Source organism: Microdochium trichocladiopsis (assembly GCF_020744255.1).
Source record: "Microdochium trichocladiopsis strain MPI-CAGE-CH-0230 chromosome Unknown B0I36scaffold_1, whole genome shotgun sequence".
Taxonomy (NCBI): domain Eukaryota; kingdom Fungi; phylum Ascomycota; class Sordariomycetes; order Xylariales; family Microdochiaceae; genus Microdochium; species Microdochium trichocladiopsis.
In genome coordinates, this window is record NW_025763544.1 from 1,809,776 (window position 1) to 1,829,693 (window position 19,918).

General features: G+C 55.4%; 7 protein-coding genes across 7 annotated transcripts; 4 read left to right on the forward strand and 3 right to left on the reverse strand.

Annotated features, from left to right (window-relative positions):
• Positions 1-1,389: 1,389 nt before the first annotated feature.
• On the forward strand, positions 1,390-4,210 carry B0I36DRAFT_370960 (kinase-like domain-containing protein; the record flags this gene model as incomplete). The annotated part of the gene is made up of 2 exons (XM_046159967.1): positions 1,390-2,890; positions 4,092-4,210. 2 exons carry the CDS (start codon positions 1,390-1,392, stop codon positions 4,208-4,210), a joined length of 1,620 nt encoding a protein of 539 aa, XP_046018211.1.
• A 1,065-nt stretch (positions 4,211-5,275) lies between these two features.
• On the forward strand, positions 5,276-6,493 carry B0I36DRAFT_6566 (uncharacterized protein). Its single transcript, XM_046163169.1, has 2 exons — positions 5,276-5,757; positions 5,814-6,493. Exons 1-2 carry the CDS (start codon positions 5,572-5,574, stop codon positions 6,240-6,242), a joined length of 615 nt encoding a protein of 204 aa, XP_046018212.1. The 5' UTR covers positions 5,276-5,571; the 3' UTR covers positions 6,243-6,493.
• A 2,163-nt stretch (positions 6,494-8,656) lies between these two features.
• B0I36DRAFT_235444 (Sds3-like-domain-containing protein) lies at positions 8,657-10,453 on the reverse strand (the record flags this gene model as incomplete). Its single annotated transcript, XM_046149397.1, has 2 exons — positions 8,657-9,994; positions 10,073-10,453. The coding sequence occupies 2 exons, from the start codon at positions 10,451-10,453 to the stop codon at positions 8,657-8,659; spliced, it is 1,719 nt and encodes a 572-aa protein (XP_046018213.1).
• Positions 10,454-11,081: 628 nt separating this feature from the next.
• Positions 11,082-15,170, reverse strand: B0I36DRAFT_310070 (uncharacterized protein). Its single transcript, XM_046152212.1, has one exon. It carries the CDS (start codon positions 14,954-14,956, stop codon positions 11,312-11,314), a length of 3,645 nt encoding a protein of 1,214 aa, XP_046018214.1. The 5' UTR covers positions 14,957-15,170; the 3' UTR covers positions 11,082-11,311.
• A 1,136-nt stretch (positions 15,171-16,306) lies between these two features.
• Positions 16,307-17,392, forward strand: B0I36DRAFT_234565 (uncharacterized protein; the record flags this gene model as incomplete). Its single annotated transcript, XM_046149326.1, has 1 exon — positions 16,307-17,392. One exon carries the CDS (start codon positions 16,307-16,309, stop codon positions 17,390-17,392), a length of 1,086 nt encoding a protein of 361 aa, XP_046018215.1.
• An 871-nt stretch (positions 17,393-18,263) lies between these two features.
• On the forward strand, positions 18,264-18,773 carry B0I36DRAFT_229707 (RNA polymerase II; the record flags this gene model as incomplete). Its single annotated transcript, XM_046149124.1, has 2 exons — positions 18,264-18,395; positions 18,507-18,773. Coding segments are annotated over 2 exons (399 nt in total), but the record flags the coding sequence as incomplete, so codon positions are not given.
• Positions 18,774-18,932: 159 nt separating this feature from the next.
• On the reverse strand, positions 18,933-19,908 carry B0I36DRAFT_6601 (P-loop containing nucleoside triphosphate hydrolase protein). The gene is made up of 3 exons (XM_046163175.1): positions 19,718-19,908; positions 19,423-19,648; positions 18,933-19,291 (listed from the first exon to the last, which is right to left on the reverse strand). Exons 1-3 carry the CDS (start codon positions 19,789-19,791, stop codon positions 19,010-19,012), a joined length of 582 nt encoding a protein of 193 aa, XP_046018217.1. The 5' UTR covers positions 19,792-19,908; the 3' UTR covers positions 18,933-19,009.
• Positions 19,909-19,918: the final 10 nt, after the last annotated feature.

A 19,918-nucleotide genomic window follows, 5' to 3' on the forward strand; every position in this document is an offset into this window, starting at 1 on the left:
GGCGCCCAGTCACGTTGCGTTCTATGTTTGGCAATGTATTAATTAATGTCTGTTGTGTAGATGCAATGGCGAGATAACGGCAAATTAACTGCCCACCTGGTTGGGAGGCAGCATGTGAGGCTTACTGAGCGATGTCAAGAGCATTTCATTGCTGGCCCTCGTTTTTGGCAGTTTGTCACATGTGCCTGCCAGGCGAGCCAGTGGGTGCCACTCTCCAACTAAACCCACCAACGCCCCGTTCGTCGGCGGCTGTGCTGCCTCGCACTGTCGTGGTTCATGTGCTTCCCTTTCCACCTCCCAGGGTCTCTGAGTGAGCTGAAGCATGGCAGTCGGCTTCACAACAACCCGCAGACTTGCTGATCGGCAACAATGCGGAACACACTCCACACGAAAGCTCACCCCGTCGCGTCAATTCTGCAGTGCTATCGGCCGACACTGGCGCCATGGTAACCAACAGCCCGGAAAAGAAAGCGGAAGTGCGCGGGGGTGATGGTGCCACGAGACAGCCCCTGGAACCCTCCAGGGCTGCAGGCAGGCAGGCAGGCATACATGCTGGCCGCTGACCCTGCTCTGCCTGGTATCATCGCCGGCAGCAAGCCGCCAACGTGGGGGGACGCCCACCCCCGATCCATGCGTGGCCTGCAGCTCCGCGGCCATGTTCCTTGTCCTTCAGCAGCAGAGCAATCAATCAAATCCAGTGTCCATGTTCTGAAATAGACTCTGGATGCGACACCTGGTCAAATCACTCGGCAGACGCTGATAGCGCTGCGCTCTTGGCAGACACGCCGCAAAGGGCATGCGATCTGCGCAGCCATGAAGTATGTTCACCCATTCTGCAACACCTCTTTGGGAGCTGCCCACATCCCACCATGCCGCGCGCCGATAGCAAGGGTTCCCTTTCTGTGCCAAGTACCACACTCCCAGAGATCTCCAATGTTCCTTATCTTTGCAGTTGCGTCAACCAATCGATTTACGCAGCCTCGTGCCCGCATAGTGGCGGTTCTGGGTGGCGCTATCAGCTCGTGATAAACTCTCCGGCCGGCACGCCGAGAAGGACATAATGCCTGCGACGGCGACACGTGGAATTCACTCATATGTTTGCGCATTAACATACAAACGGGCAATGCCCCACAGCGATCGAATCTCACACCTACAGCCGCACCTGGGCAGGGCTTCTTGTTCATTACTCGCGACTGGTCTCAAGGTATCCGAGTCTTGAAAGCCGGCGAAAGCAACAATCAACCACCCCCGTCACAGAAGACAGGCACGTTTTGCGCGGATTGAGACGGTTCTTCCCCACGCCCCGAGCGCCCCAAAACCCCCCCATTGGGCTCTCGGTTGCTGCCTCGATATATCTCGCCCTGTCATGCCCCTTGGGCGACTGTGGACATGTGGTGGGATACGACCAAGATCGAGGCTACCGTGACGAGACAGTTTGTTTGTTCGCATTTGCTGCCTCAGGAAATCCAGCGTCTGGATCAGCAGCTAGGATTCGGTGATGGGTTGACCGATGGCACATATTGGGAGTGGATCGAACAAAAGGCCAAGCGCATCTTCTTAATCCTGCTTGAGCTTGGCATCCCGGACCAGATCTTTGGCGTGGTGGACGACTCTTGGGACGATGACGACCTGCCTATTCCCCTGGACCAGGTGGAGCGGCTGGCGTTGACGGCTCGGCCCGACGAGAAAGTCGACCGCCGGTTCTACCAACGCCAGTTCCACTTTCTCGTCCGATACCTCGAGCAGGGCGACCATCTTGACCTTGCCGATGTCGAGCTGCCGCCGCTGGATGTCGTCGACAAGAAGACTGGGATTGTACAGACTGCGGTTGACAAGATCCAGCTTGGAAACAAGCCCGGAGTGACATTCATGCGACGACGATTCCCTTTGGCGCTCGGTCCTGGCCAGATCCCTCGTGACCAGTTTCTTGCCGAGCTCAAGTCCCTCAAGAGGATCCAAACCACCCACGTCCTGGCGTATTACGCGTCTTATACTCACCAAGGCTACGGATACATCATCTTGTCCCCTGCCTGGGAGTCCAACCTCAAGAGCATCTTAGTGGCTCTGCCGCCGCCGCTCAAGGCATTAGAGAAGCAGATACGCCGGGAACTCATTCTGAACTGGATACACTGTCTGGCAGACAGCCTCTGCTATATCCACAGTAGAGGCCGGTCTCTCGGCAACATCAAGCCGAGCGCGCTATTTGTGGGCAAGGATCACGACATATTCTTTACCGAGTCTCGCTTCGGCGTCGATCTCGCATCACAAACCACAGGAAGCAATTTCGACAAGGAGGCATACGACTATGCCGCCCCGGAACAATGGTACCGGCCCAGCAGGAATAGCTCCTTCGAGACGCACCAGCACCGCAAAATGTCGAGTGCGAGCCCGCCGGGGAACACGACATTTGCGATATCGCGAAGCTATCCAGATCCACCTCCGCCGGCCGCACATAAGCCAGTTCCACAGCTCGACCCGCAGGCGGCTGACGTCTTTTCTCTGGGCTGCATCATTCTGGAGATCCTCGGGCTGCTTCTAAAGCGCCAAAGCAAGAACTTTGCCGCCCATCGCGCTGCCAAGCATAAGATGGCTGGGCGCGGTGGAGCAGTGCCAGACTCGTCTTTCCATCAGAATATCGGCCAGGTCGAGTCTTGGATGACCAGCCTCGCCAAAGACGCCGAGAAGAAGGACGCCAAGCCCATGCAGGGCATCACCCCGATGCTGCAAGTCGTTGCTCGGATGCTCTCGCTGGCACCACAGGACCGGCCCACGGCGCAGGATGTGGAGCGCTCCATATACCAGATCCTCACCAGGGACTGCGAGATCACGGAGCCGCACTGCGTGCACGAGTACGGCGGGCTGGCGCGGGGGATCGGGAGCCTGCGGCTCGGTCGAGAGAGCGAACCGCTGACAATACCGGGGGGCGGGAGACGGACGAGCATGGGCGGAGGACGCAACATACGTCACAGCCGGGGGTCGAGCAGCGGCCACGAGGTGCCGCTTTCCGTGACCAGCAGCGGCACGGGCAGCCCGTCCGGGCCGGAGGCACAGACCCCGCCTCCATCTTCTTCGAAACCGTACAGGTGGCGGCCGTGGCAGAACTACTCGTACCCCAGCAGTAACACAATGGCGAGTCCGCCGACTGAAACGGTGTGACCGCGATGCGGAAGATATGCGGCTGGATTTTCCATGTGTTTGACAAACCACTAAAATGCGCACAATGACGGGTAATACTGGATGATGGAATAAGGCGTCGAGAGAGACACAGCGGCGGCAACAGCTCAATATCTATGTTTATCAGCGAGGGTAATAAGAGGGTTCACGGAACATGTATTTCTAATACTGGCACTGTATGCAGTTCTGATTGTGGAGGAAAGCTAAAAAGCCGCCGAACGACCCGGGACATGAAACATCACGAGATCCACCCACAGCAGAGACTATTGCGTCATAATTGTGCAAGAAATGTGGCAGGTCCCACTCCCCCACGTGCGGGACTTTTCTTGTTGATATCAATTGAAGAAGACCAGAAAGAGACTGTCGGAATCATGCTTGTGCTTGACCGGGATCACCTTCCGGAACACTTAGTAGGTGAGACCAGGATATGGGTTGTGCCACAAAGTTGCTGCCGAAACCTACCCGTTCACCGACATCATGCCGAGTCACGATTGCGTGAGGAAGTTGCTGGCTGTAATTATTCCAGCATCATGAACTTGGGGAAAGGGTTTTTCCCTGTCAGATCGCCGCTTACGAGAACATTCCGGAAAGAGGCCTCCTCTAAGCCATGCATGTTACAAGAGTGCGTCAGTGTGATGGTAGTGTCATTTTGGTCGGCGCAGTTGCCCACCTCAAGTGCCCCTCCGCCGATCAAACAAAGCCTGAATGTCGCGGTACCAAATGTGCAAGGAGCCTATGGGGGAGCCCTGAATGGGAGAGTGAGGGTCCCATGAGGGCATGGGGTGCTCATTACTTGTTCCTTGATCTGGCCATGAGAGCAGGGAATAGAGGCGCAGGACTAGTATGCACTTACCTAGCTCGTTGCCGAATGCGGCCAAGGGCGGATCCGTGCCATGGTAGCATCGGGCTTTTGACAGGTCTTGCCGAAGCCAAAGAGGACCAGCCCAGCTGTCGTGATTGGCGCGCAGTGGGAGCTGCCGACAAGTTGAGTTTGTGCAAGTCTCCCAGAGGCATATACTATGGTAAGACCAGCTAAGCACCCAAGGTAATTTGGAGCTTGCGAGCTGCAGACACATTAGCGTGCAGCCATCAATGTTGTGGCCACAAGCTAGAGAAAGCTTGAGACCATGCCTTGGTATCCTGGCATGGAATATCGAGCCGCCCGGGCGCTGGTGGTGATGTCGTGGACCTGGTCCGTTGGTTGACGCATCTCTTATCATGGCTGCCCAGGTTGGCGCTAAGCCAGCCGGAGCAGATGCTGCTGCAGCCCTGTCGGGACTGCCCAGCTATCTCTCCTGCCGGTTCTCTCGGCAGCGGAGGAGGGCGCGCTTCCTTGGCTGAGGGCCCCGGGGGGCAGGTGCCATGGCTTTTCATGACAGGCCGCACGGGCAGAAAAGTGCCGGGCGCAAGCAGGGAATGGTGGAAGGGATCGTGATGGAGTGGGGGTGGGCTCTTCTGGTGCAAGGACTGCTTCATATCCCAAGGTGAGTCGCCCGCCGCGTCGAGGGCACGGCATGCTTCTCCTCGCTTGACCCTTCACTTTTCTTTTTCCTCGATTGTTGACTGCCCATCATCACCTGGGTCGAAGCTGGGGGTTTGAGCTCCAAGCAAGACGGTTCCGCCCACTGCAGTACATGGAAGCTTGCACAAGGTGTCTCGGATTGACGAGTCGCTGTTGGTCGCCACTTCCGCATTGGGCAACTTCCCCAGTCCGCCCACGCCCACATTGCAACAGGCGACACCTGGGCAGGCGCCGGTGACCTCACAGTCCCCAGACTGACACAAAGACGATTCTCTCTGGGCATTCCAGCGATCTGGTAGTGTCGTGTCAAGCTTTGCTGGGGGCCCGAGCCTGACGGACAGCACCGGCGGCCACGCGACTATCGCCACCCGTGTCGCACAGCCGCATCACTTACACGCGCATGACCATCACCAGGACGTCAACGCCTTTGCCAACGAACTGTATTTGTACACCCCATCGCATCGTCGTCAGTCACGAAAGGAATAGCTGCGGTTGCCAGCACTCTCCCCACAGCCGGCCATCGGCAAGCTTGCAGTGAGGAGCTTGCAGCCGCAACCAATTCCGCCCATCATCAACAAACAGCAATGAGGACAAGAGGCTCAGTAATATCCAAAGTAAACACAGCATTCCACACGACTCGCATTGGATAAGCGCTTGGGAGAACTCCTTGGCATCATTTTTCTGTACGGATCGTCGCGACAACAAGAACACTGCCAAATCTGAACCATTCAACCCAAAGTGACGGGTCATCCCACAATTCGCTTCTCCTTGGCACGCATCTCAGGTCACACAACAAATTTGGCACTACGTACCCCCCAACACTATCACGGACCTTTCATCTCAACTGTCCAGTCATCTTAGCAGGCATAAACAACATGAGGCAGTGGCTTGTTGCGGCGCTGACACTCGTCATCACCTCTGGAGAGTTACCATTTGAACCGTCAGCGCAAGATATCTCTCTGCACAAGCCCGTAATCAATGTACCTGGAAGCAACCAAATGTTAACAGGACACGTGCGGCTATATCCTGTCATCGATTCAGTATTGTGTCCAAATTCTTCCGTGAGTTGACACCTTTGGACCTTTCACAGAAGCCAGAAACTGATTCCTGCCTGTAGAATGAAAAGGCCACAGCTGCGGTGAAAATCCAAAGACGAAAGGGGCTAGGTCACTGCACAGACGGAATATCACAGCCCGAAACAGATCAACTGTTGTTCTACGAGTGTAGTAAGGACATGGGACCTACTGCAGTTAACGAACGGAACGTTATTCAAGCCGAGGCTCTTATTCGGGCACCCAGACTATCCAGAATTGCGTCAAATCAGAGAAGCGCCGAAGCACGCGTCTCAAAGACGCTACATATGGAATCTATGGCAATTCCTGCCGCCACTGCGCCCAACCATGACGCTCTCTTAGATCACGGGCCCGACTTAGAGACGAGCTCGGCGCCACCCCCAGGGAAAGGTACCATCGACGGGAGGAGGACATTGGCGGAAATGTCGGTAGGCCTCAGTGTGGTGTGCTTCATATTCATTTTCTGGATGTGAATGCGACAATGGCGCGTTTGTTGCATTTTCGATATCACGAGAAGAGACTCGGGATGGGCCTCCAGGTGCTGCTTTCTCGCGCAGCTGATCTGGAAGGCACCCACATTTTGCATAACTGCTTCCGGCGTTGTAGACACTATTTCGGCTAGATACCCTGAGAGGGAGAGCAGCATGATCATTGGTGTTTGGGAGTTTGGAGTATTGTTTCAAGAAAGACTTCACGATTAATGCTAAGAATAATGAATGCCATCGAGAAACAGAGCCGCACACGGTGAATGACAATGCACTGTTGACCCGAGGAAGTCACGACTGCAATCACAATCAGCGACGGGCCGCCTGCCAAAGGCAGCCAACTCTCTTCCCTGTAACTCCAGAAGTGCTTGCCAGCGGATAGGCTGTGTATATCTAGCCGGTTTCACGGCACCGTCTATCGACCAACAATCCGAAGAGACAATGCGCCTCACTCCAGAGCCAAGCATTAACATCATTAACAACAAATCCGTTTGCTCTCCCATGCCCTCGCCCTTGACTTCCTCTGTCGCCGTCAACATCCATTAGATCAAACATCGATCGAGTCCACGATATACCTGGGACGGGTTATTATCGCTTCCGCAAACGCAACATCTCAAAGCCGTATTTTTACCACAAGATTGACACAGAAACACCATGGCGCATCTGAACAGCGGCACAGAGTCATCAGACATGTGCCCGCTTCTGCCCGTCACACTGGCTGAGCCACCGCCCGTCGCCCAGAGGAACGCAGCATCGTCAACTCTCTCCCATCGAGAACTGCCACGGTAGCTGATCGCCCGCGGAGACCGTGAGCGGGAGGATATCTAGCAGATCAAGTAGCATCAGTGGCAATGGCACCGTGATCAGGACGGCATCGCCGGCTCCCGGGAGCAAGGGCGAGCTGCCTTGCTGGTGGTGACGCAGCAGAGGGTGTCGTCGTCGTGCTGGGAGACGTTCTGTGAGAGATTCGGGAGCATGTTGCGCCGGCTGGTGGAGGCCCCGCCCGGCGACTCCATGCGACGGGTAGTTGTGAAATCGCTTCTCTTGGTGGTTGCCTTCGCGATTTTGGTATTTTTTATATCCTTTTTAACCTGGAGAGCCGCAGAATGGTTGCGGTGGTGGAAAGTGAACCGCATGACTCTACTAGCCGACTTTCGTTGACAAGGACAAACCGGCCCATTTTCAGGCGAGGATCGTATCTCATCCTTCAATGTGGAACGTCTTTCTGCCAAAAAGGAAATGACGAAATTCTCAAGTAAAACTTTCTGGACTCTCCTCGACTCTCCTGTCGAGTCTCCCGGCGAGATCCGAGATTATCAAGAATGCGGAAGCGCCCCTAGATGTCGTGGTCAAAGCAGTGGTTGGTCTCTATGCTGCTCATTATGAGGGCTAGCACGATTTTGGGCACACCAGTTAAGACGACTCGGTGGCGGAACACGACAAAATACTGCCACGATTCCTGGGTTCGGGTGTACTAGCCGGTCGCGGGTCGAGTCAGCCGTGTTGGTGGCAGAAGATGAATTGCATGGCACACACAGTGCCTTTCTCGATACAATGATTCACTTCCACCCCACAAGCGCCTATGTTGGACGTGATGATGGCCGTGTGCTAGCAGTTGTTCGAAGAGATTAGTGATGGTTTTGACTCGAAGAATACTTAATCAAGGACATTGTTTGCGCAACACAATAGCTTCTACGAAAGGTCAGATGAGCCTCGATTGATCAAATCTACCATACCATACCAGACCAGCAACCACAAGCTTATCAACGCAAGAGCTGTTGGTTCCAAGGGCAATATTGCGAGATCAACATCATTGGTGCTCTAATTCGCCGACCTTGCCTTTTCCAATTCCCACAAATGACAAAGCGTTGGAGAAAAAAATGCAGAACATAAACTGAGGCCGACTTTTTGTTCCCCCATTTCCTACCTCGCATAAGACCGATGAATTATTATGCACTAGTCCACCGCCAACAGGAAACCAACGGAAAAAAACAATGTAAGGCGGACAACAAAAACTGTTACACAATGCAGCCAATCACTTTTCTTTCTTTCAAACAGCTCGAAGTCTCGGGAGAAGGACCATTGGTGAAAAAGACAAATTCCATCGCTCTAAGGTACATGTGAGTGTGTGCGTTTGCGTGTGCGGGGTGAAGGACTTTGATGAACACGAAACTATGCCTAAAACCTCATTCCAGTGGGGAGTACAGTACAAAGACGAAAAAAAAGGGGAGACATGAGAATATCGGGAAAACACTGGAAAATCGAAAAGAGCCCTCCCCCGCCCCAGATGAACACCACTTTTGCCGCATGAAAACTTTGTCCAGCTTTGCCGTCCCAGCTGTTATGGAAGATGAAGACTGCCGTTTTTGATGGTTTGGATCGTTGCAGGGCTGGGTGTTTTCTTATTTCCTCTTGCCGCCACGCGCGCTGCCGGACCGGCTCATCGCCGCGCCACCGAGACTGCTCTGCCGGCTCATGGGCATGCCACCGCCGAACCCAGCGTATCCTCCGGGCGAGCTCGTCAGTCCAGACAGTCCCCCACCCAGCACGGACAACAACCCGCCGCTCACTGTGGGCGCCCCGCTGTGAGGGCCGCCACCTTGCGCCGAGCCGCCGGCAGGCAAGGGCTCGTCACGGAGACTGCTGCTCGGGACATTGAGTGACTCGGCCAGGGCCTCAACTGAGGGCCGCTGGCCCTGGAGGAACACCGCATTGCGTGTCTTGTTGCCCGCCCCGGCGCCGTTGCTGGCCGTCATGGCCTCGAGCAGGCGGCGCCCGCCGTTGTTGACCTCGAGGTTGGATCCGACGCCGTTGGCCTTCTGATAGTGCTTGAGCACAGTCATGACCATGAAGTCCTGCGATGCGTCGTCGGCCGAGAGGGCTGTGGGTGTGTTGCTGTCTGACTTGACGTATGCCTTTGAATACTGCGAATGGATGAGTGGCGGCAGCTTGGGTTCCTGCGCCGCCATGCGGTCCAAGTTGCCGGGAAGCTCAAAGTTCGTAAGGCCTTCTATGCCGAGCATCTTGTCGTCGTAGAAGTTTTGCTGCATGACTTGCGCGCCGCGAGTGCTGCGCGTGGTGTGTGATGGCTGGCGCTCCATCATGGTCGCCGCCGCAAACTCGTCCTCGGGCTCGTCGGCGCCGTCGCCGTTGCCGTTCTCGCTGTCATCCGGGGAGGGCAGGATGTTGCCGTTGTTGTCGCGCCGCACGAGGAGGTGCTTGTGTGCCGCGAGCGCAGCCGTGTTATACGTCATGGCCAACTCCTTGTCAGTGAAGAGCTTGTCAATGCTATAAATGGGCCCGCTCTCCTTGCGCAGGCCTCGTAGCCGCTCGCCTTGCCAGAGTGGCGTCGTGTTGGTAGCGTCAAGCGGCCGGCGGGTTGGGGCGGGCGAGCCGTCCTCATCACCGCCACCACCACCGTTGCGCTTCCGCTTCTTGTTATCCGAGAAGCCAGGCAGATCCTCCATCTCTCGTCGTAACCTCGTATTACGCTTGCCGTGCGGTCCTCCCGGGCTCGCGGGGTTTGTGAGGCTGAATTGGTTTGGGTGCAGTAGAAGTGCTGAACTGTCCGAGATGTCAAGGGCTTCTTTCTCTTTGCCGAGACGGTACTTCTTCGAGGTAATGCTGTTGATCAGCCGGTCTCGCAGCGTGGCAGACAAGGCTTTGTGTTCGCGTCGGGCAACTTCGATTCGGTAGGCATGTTCGTTGGCGGCTTCGCTGGACTTGCGATCGTACTCGTGCTGTGAGATTTGTCAAGTTGAGTTAGCGGGCATCGACTCTTGTCTGGGCTGTGTTCATGGGTCTACGAGGTTTCACACCTTCTGGGTAACAAGCTCGTAGTCGCGGTGCTCAACTAGATCCTCAATCTCGTGCACCCACTCCTGGAAAGACGGGCCTGCCATGTCGAGCAGGCTGCGGTTGGCGCCATTGCTGCTGGTCTGCTGCGAGAGCTCGCGGTAGCTGCGCTCAATGGCATCGAGAGGCCGGTCGGCGTAAGGGTCGACGCGGCCGACAAGGCTGACGTCGATCTGGATCTTCTGCAGCTCCTCCCGGTAGTGGCGGTCACGGTCGCGGCTGAACTGGTCGTCGAGAAGCGTGAGCCGCTCGTTGAGAAGCTGCCGCTTCTTGTCGCGCTTCGAGGGGGCAGGCGGGGACTGCTGGCGAGCAGCAGGCTTCGCGGCCGCCGCGAGACTGGCCATGCCGGCTGACTGGGCGGCGCTGACAGCAGCCATGTTGCCTTGCGAGCGCCGCTAAGGCACTTTATCTGGGTACGGGAAGTCGGGCGGTTACCAAGCAGGCCGTGTCGGTGTCGAGGGTCGTTCAAGTAGTGGCGTGGGCAAGCACGAGAGTTTGCGGCCAAGATCTGATCGGAGGGGATCGTTGCCGGAATGAAGAAGAGCGCAGGTGGGGAAAGAAGTAGCGGTGCGGAGCACGCCTAGAGATGAGGGCCTCGTGTGATGTTGGCCTCGGCCACGACGTGCTGGGCAGGAGGCGGAGGCTGTTTTCGCGCGGGCGGCTTTGGGTGAATGCAGGATGCAAGTTGCGATGCGAAAGCAAGGCTCCGTCCGTCCTTGGCCGGCTGGGGTCGCGGCTGGCCTGGCGCCCTGCTGTTAGTGTGCCCAGGGTTGGCCTGGTGGTGTCCCCTTTAGGGCGATCCGCCAATCAGAACCTGCCCACATCTCCCAGCCAATCAGGACACAACCATCGACTTACACAGCTTGGGCTGTCTCTACTATCTACCTCGTGGGCCAATACTTCCGAGACACACAGCCTTCTTCCTCAACATCACCAAACGAAACGAAGCCTCAAGGCAACTTTGGTAGATTTGTCTATTTTTGTCACTACTTTCTTCATCCATTATTCATGCCGAACCCGTCAAGACCCTGACCAGACAAAAGTCTCACTCTACCAGATACTATCTGCTTGCACGACCTCAAGTGCTCAAAAGTCATGGGCTCAAACGGCCACGTGCAAGAAAACGCCCTCTTAATCGGTCTGCATCCACTAGGCTTTCTCCTATTCGGAGCTGCAGACTCTGGTGCAAGTGCAGTCTAGCATCAATTGTCCGTCAATGCTTCAATGAAATCCTTTGGCACATTCCATCCATGGACGGCTGCAGCACGTCGGTATGCATCAAACGCTTCTCCCACGCCGTAGTCTGACGCGTTATCCCCTCGCTTCCTGCTCCGAAGCCGTGCAGGCTTTGGTTCAACGCTGCTGATCGCCATGCGTACTTGCAACAGCACACTCTCGATGCTGCTCACTGGCGACCATCCCGTGTTGGTCAGCAATTCCATGCACATCGCACCTCCTGCAGTGACATGGCCACCACCTCCTTCCATGAACGGGAGGAAGCGTGGTCGGACGATGCGGACAAAGGGTGGAGAAAGCGGGAAGTCCCGACCAAAACGAATCTCAAGCACAATGCTCTGCAACTCAGCTTCGCGCATGTCTCGCGCTAGCGGCAAGGCTTCGTCAAACGAGTGCAACTCGACTATCCACTGATATAAATTGGAGATGCGATCAAAGTCGATATACCAGCCAAGGATCGCTGGTGGTGTGGACTCTTGAACTTTCTGCAGTTTGCGTAGCTCCCGGCCAAGCATGTTCGTGCCGGTGGGTGTTGCGTAAGATGGTGGCGATAGCAGGGCCAAGGTCGAAAAGTCGAGAGAACCGGGTTGGAAACCTTCGTTCGACTCTGCCTCCTTCATTACTGTGTCGCTTGTTCGACGTCTTTTGAGCACAGGGACTGGACTGTTAGGCCGAGCTTCCCTCTCACGCTTTGTCTCCGAGTGGAAGAATTTGTAGTCTTCAGAATCCAACGCATCGGAAATGTCGTCTACGTGCCCTTGCTCAGCCTTCCGGCGCATCAGGAGATCGGCTCTCTGGGTGGATGAAGATGCAGAGGTGATGGCGAGGCGGGGAATGTAGAGTGCCTTGTGACTCATTCCCGAGATTTTGTAGGCCGCGTCTTGGGTGAACTCGTCCTTTGCTTGGGTGCTTGGAGTTTCACGTGCTTTTCCATGGGATGGGAGCACGCCCCCGCTGGGCTGGACCATTTCGGGCGCTCCTTCTGGTTTCGCAGGCAGGATAAAGAGATAGCGGCACTGGATCCAATCACAGTTCTGGACTACAAAGTAGGGCTGTGTAGACTGAAACCGCTCGGGATTGTTGACAAGTTCGACAAGTGAGACGGCCTGCTTGATATTCAGCAATGACTTGAACCAGCCACGTTCCTCATGCGAAGCTGTACTGGACCGCATTGAGCTATAGCCTAGGCTGGTCTGCAGATCCCTGGCGAAGTACACGCCATTTCCGTAAGCTCTCCCATGCGCAACTTCTTGGAAGTCTAATCCTTCGCGAATGATGCTGTGCCAGTTCTTAAGAGGGCTGCCGTGCCAGGCAACGAGGCTCCTTTGTGGCTTCTTGACATCCCTCAGCGCATGTTGGAAGCGAAGTTCATGCTCTGGCGATCCCTGTGCAAAGCGAAATTGCAGCCAGCCGTCAAGGCCGAGAACTTGTCGTGGATCGTCTGAGGTTTCTTGTTTAGGTCCTTGTCCGGTCAGGCGCAAATCCAGGTTGCCAATTTGCATGATGCAAGAGCGGTTGGAGGCGATGATCCACCTCAACAGAGAAAGGGCAGATGGCACCATTCTAGACCAGGCTGAAAGCTGACCGTCTGGACTGCTTAGCAGAAATTGTCTCATTTCCGCCACTGAAGGAAGGGTAGCAAGGAGAAGAAGCATAGAATGACGTTGATCGATCGGTTCCAACTCGTCGATGTTGTCATCACAGAGGACAATAAGCGCCTGTAGCCCAGCGCTGTCAGACTCAACAGAGGCCAACGCCTCAGCAGAGGGTGCTTCAGCAGGAAGCGTGTGCCGGGTCATCATCTGTACTGAGATGATGTTCATGTTAATCCACTCCACTCGAGCGTGGTATAAAAGCACTTGAGAGCTCAGTGGGACTTCCACAACCACACCAATGATCTGGCCACGCTTGTACTTGGTGGCATCCGTCCAGTCAGGGACGACCAGAGTCGACGACGACCAATGCAAAACGGCCTCCTGCGGATTGATGATGTCCCCAGCCAGTGTGTTTCGGATTGAGTCCTCGAGCCCCGATTCCGTCACTGTTAAGGCGGCTGGCTGCTGTGGTGCTGAGTAGGATGTGTTGACACCTGAAGTGGTTGGGCCCCGTCGTTTTCGGATTCGGGGAACTCTCAAACCCAAGCCTACTGGATACTGGCGCATGCCGATTTTGCCCATGCCGTCTTCTAACAAGCTCAAATGACAGAAGCTGACGAGCAAGTCGACCACGTATGGCTGATTCAGAATCTCATGTTCAACGTTGGGTGCAAACCCAAGCGTCATGTACTGGTAAAGGCACAAGGGCTTCCCGCACACATAAGGCTTCAACGACTCAAAGTCAGTATCGAGTCTTCTTTGGCAGATCAAGCAGTACTTTGTGCAATTGACAAAATGCCGCATCGCAAACTGTACCGCTACCAAAGCCAGTGATTTTTCTTCGTCGGAATCGAGGTGTTCGTTCTGTAAAAACATGGGTAGATTTGCCCGAGCTCCAAGATCGTCTTCATTCTCTTGCGCATGGAGGAGCGCAGCCGAGGCTGTTCGTGGTAATCCATCAACCGTGGATGAAACTCCTACCATGGCCAGAGCCCAGCCATCAGTCTTGGAACTGTAATGCCGTGCCCAACGCTTGAATATGCCGAGGAAGTCTTTATCCATAAACATGTCAATTGATTCTCCGACACAGAGCTGTGACAGGTGCGCAGTCTTTGAATAGTCATTTGGCTCGTCACCTTCGGTGTCGAGATCCTTGTCGTGGTTGAGTTTCGCAAATGCCGAGAGGGCTTGTTGGGGGGAGGGTTTGTGCGTCGAGCATTTGCGGAGCCGGAACTGAAGCCGGCGGGCATTGTCAGGTAGCTCTAGGGCTTCCTCAAAGGTTGTATAGTTGCTTCCTATATATCGGATGAGAACGACAATGAAATCTTCGTGACCAAGGCCCCACGCCTCTAGGGTGTCGTCTGGAAGGTGAAGTTTGTCAACACGAACGGCAGCCGACACAATGCTATCGTCAACGGACTGCGTGAAGCCACGCACGATCCCGACCCGAAACCCCCCAAGTTTGAGCATCTCAAGATCACGTCGAATTCGCTCCGGGCTCGCAGATGAAATGACAGTGCTCAACTCCGTAGTCGTCTGGCGTGAGCTGTAAACAGGAGTTCCAAAAAAGGCATCGTCGTCTATGTCATCTCCGTACTCGAAGTCTGGCTCGTCGCTAGCAGCTTCGCTTGCAGCGTCGTCGTCAGGAGTCCAGTCGTCCACGTCTGTCAAAGCAATGTCATCATTTATCCCTCTACCCTCGGCAGTGAGGCGCAGTTGGTCCGTCAATTCCGCCAGCATGGCCTCGAGTGTCATGCCGCTCACTCGCTCCGAGGTGTGCTCGAGCGTGCTTGCGATTGTTGCAGGCACTTCGCTGTCAGTGTAGGCGAGATACGTCCCATCCTCACAGAGTACGCGTATCTCGACGTGGTCTTGGGGACGAAGACAGATATGGGCGAACATGAACGAGAAGCCATCGCCAGTCCATTCGATGCTCTGCACTCCGGGGAGCTGTCCGCGAGCTATCCTTCCACGTGCATCCTCGAGAAAGCGGTCCCGCTTCGCTGCTGGAGGCATTGCGGCAGCTGTCCCGCTATTGAAACAGGGCGGTCGTAGATATGTGCTGATATGACGACAAAAGAACTTGTCGTTTGCCGGGAAAGCGTGGTTGACGGGTTTGCTTAAGGCAGGAGCCTCGAGCTCTGATGACTTATCGTTACACGGCTGCAGAGGGTTTTGCTATTCTTGCCCGCACAGCTCTCTTGTGGGTGGTCAAGTCAGAGCAACTTTGGCTCTGAAGGTGTCATTTGTGATGTCGTCGTGAGGAGACCAAGCATGCCTCCGAAGGGCTGAGCGGAGCTTGGTTTACTGAGTGGTGAACGGGGTCAGTTAGAAGTGTACGTTGCAAGGTAAGCAGGAGGGGGATGATTCGTACATTCGTCCCGAGTCTTTTGGTGAAGACGGACAAAATACCGTTTGGGATGTGCAGTCCGGCTGATGAAAGACCTGGGGTGGCGTATCACCTGTACTTGGCTGGGCCTGCTCATGAATTCGAGTTCCACTCCTCGTACCAACCTGAAGTACGGAGACAATCAACAGGACATGTGGCTTGAGTGGACGAGGCTGGCATAGAGGTGTCCAGTGTTGGTGTAACAAACGACGAGCAAGTTCGGAGCATGTTTTAAGGTACTGAGCGTACCTAACGTGTTGGTTGGTCGTGCCTTCTTCTAAATCCAATGGTTGAAGGCTGCCAGATGACATGAAGCTGCAGGGTCCAAACAGGCACCCACGTACCCTACGGTGAATAGCAGAGCTCTGAGGGACATCGACTCACAGCCCGGGCACTGTCCAGGGCACACACCACCTATGTAAAGTACTTTAGGCAAACATTGATCCCAGGGGCTACTTCAGAACGGATCTATCCATGCAAATCTGGACGGCGCCTGGGCTGCTTGAGAACGACCCTGTGTACCTTGACTTTCGGTAGGACGGACCAGTGTTGCACGATGCAATGTCACCGTGGGGAGAACAGACCAGGACACGACCAGCTGCAGCAATTCTGACCGGACAAAGTCGACAACATTGCTATCCCAGCCTGCAGCTAGGCCGATGCTCGGCCCCTGAGCAATGGCCAATAGAGCATCTGATGATGCCTGATGCACCAAGCTTCTGAAGTGTGACTCTTGCAAGTCTGGTTGCCTGGTTGCCTGGCAGGATAACTGATCATTGACAGGGAGTCCACTATTCTTTGGGTGGGTCCTTGCAGCCCCCACGTCGTCCACACTTGCATCCATCCCATGCCCCACTGGGACCAGTCAAGAAGCATCCCTGGTTGGCTTCATCATGGGCAGCTTCCAAGTGTCCTTGGAGCTCGATCGTGCCAAAGCTGCCCCTCCGCGAATCGCAATGTGCGCAACGGCGTGAGAGATGGCCACCACCAGACGTCGCCAGAACAGCTCGGCCGGCCATGCGCGTGCTTTGTCCATCCACGGCGGCCGTACCGCAACAACAGTCAAGCAACCCGCCACCCCGAAGTCCGCCCACGTCGCCGATCCGTATCTCCAGAGCTTCCTGACACCAGCGTTCGACCCTGCCGACTATCTCAACTCGATCTTGCCCCCTCTTCAGTCTCAGTCGCAGCCGTCGCGTGCCCAGGATGCCGCATCCTTAGCCGACCTCTCTGCCCAGGCTCAGTCCGAGGTCTCCCAGCTCAACGCCCACACGACTCGCCTCACAAATACCCTCACTCAGTTGACTGATGACATCCTTCGGAGCGGAAGTCGGCTGGCATATGAGGTCGAGCTCTTGAGAGGAGAGACCTTGAGCTTGTCGGAAGCGTTGACAGAGGGCCTCGCCGACGATATTGCTCGTTTCGTGCCCGAAAGCACCACGTCTAAATCCGACCCCAAGGTTTCTCTGCCTAGCCCCGATGGAGGTGCTGAGACAGGCCATCCTGGGGAACCCCCTTATATCACACAGCTTCGAACCCTCACACTGGTTCGCGAGCGCTTGGACTCTGTCGTCAAGACCTTCGGCGATGCGATGGAGTTCGTCTTCCCTCCATCAGAGCTCTCCGTGAGCTCCTCGTTCCTGTCGGTTTCAGCTCCGGAACCCGGTGCCGAGGCTCACAGTACAGAAGACAAAGGTCAATTAGTGCTAAAGGCACTTAGAGACGAGATTAACGACATGATCACAAAGTCCAGTGACCCTGTTGACGGTCTGGAGAGGGCGACAAAGCGCATCGAAGAGCTGAAGGACTTGTCTACTGTGTGGAAAGGCACAGCGGAAGAAAGGGGCAGGGCTAAATTTATCGACAGCCTGGCCAAGACGGTCGAGGATAGACACAAGGAGCTGGTTAAGGAGCTGGAACAAGCAGCGCGCAAGGGTGACATCGCCGAGGCGACGGCGCAGCGCAAATCCACCAGTGGCAACGACATAAGCGGCTCAGAGAACAAAAACAACGCTGGATACGGCTTGATGAGCCAATGGCAGCGACTTCGGACTGGTCTCTGAGGCCTGCGGTGTCGCATGTCAAAATTCCAGCGCTCGCACGCGTCCCTGCGAGCAACTTAGCCAGCTCATGCCGTATAACCAGCACAAACTGTGTAGCAGTGGCGAGCTGTTGAGCAGCGTCAGCTGCTCTGTGCTACTCTGCCTTATCAAAGCGCACTCAAACTCAGTGGCTGGGTGAGTCACATCCAGCTTGCACATGCCGGTCCAGCTTCGCAATGGGGCTTCGGGCAGGCAATGACCAAAAGTCCCAGGAAGGAGGGTCATGGAGGCGAGACTCCTGCCGTTGTCTGAGAAGTGCCCGAAATAAAGGCCTTCAATGGTAGTAGCACGTAGGCGCAAAGTGGCACCGTGGACACGGCTCAAGATGGAGATATGTGCATCACCTCCAAAGCAGGTTTCAGTGACACTCAATGGCACATCTTGGTGGTAGCCGAACCTCGAAAGTCGAATGGCGAGGTCCAAGTCAAGCCGACTCCACAATAGTGCAAGCCATTGCAATCAAGAATGGGACTCGAGCTTCACAATCACATTTCGTATTGTGAACTGAATGTGCAGTCTGGGACAAAGCTTAGCTGAACAGCCCATGAAATTGCTTGAAATCATTCAGAATGCCTAAGCTGATCATGAAGCCTCACGATACTTCGAGGCCTCGAGCTTGTCCCGTCGGCATGGTGGACGAGATACAGGGGTAGATATAATCCACACTGTGCTCGCACAGTACCATGTGAATTTTTAGTCCGTGACTGCAGACCCATGGGCGTTGAAACTCGATCACCTCAATCCCAGAAAGCGATTAGAAGCTGCCTGACAATCACAGAGCACGCACATCTCCGGCGACCTAATTTCATCTCATTCAGAGGGATCTCTCACGATGAAGATCCTCGAAGCTCAAAACGCCACCCTTACCAACCTGGAGGTCTATGAATTCCTCAACAAGCAGGCAAAGGAATACCAGGCCCAGAAGCGTCGCGGCCCGGGCAACCTGGAAACCCTGCGACGTGAGGTATGTCCCGAACAGAGTCGTGCTCCCTTGCAAAATCACAAAAGTCTTCTCCAAAATCGCAGTTCTGTGCGAAGGGAATGACAACTCACTGATTGCAATGACCACCCGCAGCTGCTGCAGTATTTTGAGGCTGCCCCCGGCCCGCTGAGCCAGAAGCCGCAGCCTTACGACACGTCGGCCATCAAGCTGCTTATGGAGCGCCTGCGGCCGTATGAAATCACAAAGGGCGAGTTCATCATGCTCATCAACCTGCGGCCAACCAACATCCCGAGCCTTAACACGGTGCTCGAGGAGATGGAGACGCGCTACACCGAGGCCCAGCAGGAGGACATTGTCCAGGGCGTCCTGGAGATTCTGGGCCAGTTCCCCGCTGCGGATGGCGAAGATGGCGACGCGGATGCGATGCAGACTACTGAGTGAGGGTGTCGTGCTGGACGTCCATGCGATTACGAGGATCTAGTCATTCCTGGAGTCTCGAGAATCTGGGGCCATTTCTTGTTCACGATCCATGATGGCATTTGCGGGAGTAAGAGGGCTCGGACAGACGGCAATCGTATATCTGCCACACGACAAGCTAATGATAGCATGGGCACCTACGGCCAAGCGGACTGCCGCTACATGGCGACGCAACCCCCTTCGCTCTGGCCGCCTCTGGCGGTGGTGGTCTTGACCGCCGCATTGCAAATCTCCTCAAAGGCGAGCTGCAAAAGCTCACCCGTCACCGCCGAGCACTCAACATACCGGTCTACCCTCATCTCCTGCGATATCCGATACGCCTCCTGCGGGTAGATGACGCCATTTGGGTCATCGTCGGATCTGAGGTCTCTCTTGAGGCCCACGACGACGAGCGGGAGGCGGTCGCTCGTCTCAAACGTGCGGTGAACTTCATTGATCCACTAGCAGTGTAGGCCGAATCAGACATTGTGTGGATGAAACAGGTCGGATCACTAAGCCTCAGGTTGGAGGACTGCGCTAGCATATGTCGGCGCAGACACGGGGACTGGAGGCAGGGAAGGGGGAGACTTACGATTCTCTGCATGTTGATCAGACTTAGTCTCTGGCTGATGTCGAAGCAGATGAGGACGAGATCCGGTAGTAGGAGGCGCCAATTGTCTGGGCTTGCCGTGTCGTAGAACTCAAGGCGGTACCTGCATTTCCTGTTCCGCACCTCGAATACGAATGGCTGGTCAATGTCGCGCAGCAGCGTGATGTTTGCTTTCCCGTCGAGCGCGCCGGCTCCCCCACTTATGCGACTGTGACAAGTGCATGCTGCGTTAGATGACCTCTTCAATACGAATGTGAAAGAGATGGGTTTGGCTCACGATAAGAAGGTTGACTTTCCAACCTTCTCGTCTCCCAGCAGCAGGATCTTGATGGTGAGTTCTTCGACATCCATGGCAGGTGTCTGCTCCTTTGGCACAATCAGGTCATCTTCCGGTCAAGGCCTCGATCCGTGTAGAAATATCGTTAGTCAATAGACCCAAGACCTGACTAACGTCTTTGTACTTTGCTCATCTCGCTTT

What these genes read in the sequence shown, in the direction of transcription:
- B0I36DRAFT_6566 (XM_046163169.1), top strand. Translation starts at nt 5,572, where the DNA reads ATGAGGCAGTGGCTTGTTGCGGCGCTGACACTCGTCATCACCTCTGGA. An exon ending in TATTGTGTCCAAATTCTTCC is followed by an intron (nt 5,758 to 5,813) that starts GTGAGTTGACAC and finishes TCCTGCCTGTAG; the next exon opens with AATGAAAAGGCCACAGCTGC.
- B0I36DRAFT_310070 (XM_046152212.1), bottom strand. Translation starts at nt 14,956, where the DNA reads ATGCCTCCAGCAGCGAAGCGGGACCGCTTTCTCGAGGATGCACGTGGA.
- B0I36DRAFT_6601 (XM_046163175.1), bottom strand. Translation starts at nt 19,791, where the DNA reads ATGGATGTCGAAGAACTCACCATCAAGATCCTGCTGCTGGGAGACGAG. An exon ending in GGAAAGTCAACCTTCTTATC is followed by an intron (nt 19,649 to 19,717) that starts GTGAGCCAAACC and finishes CACTTGTCACAG; the next exon opens with TCGCATAAGTGGGGGAGCCG. An exon ending in TGATCAACATGCAGAGAATC is followed by an intron (nt 19,292 to 19,422) that starts GTAAGTCTCCCC and finishes CTACACTGCTAG; the next exon opens with TGGATCAATGAAGTTCACCG.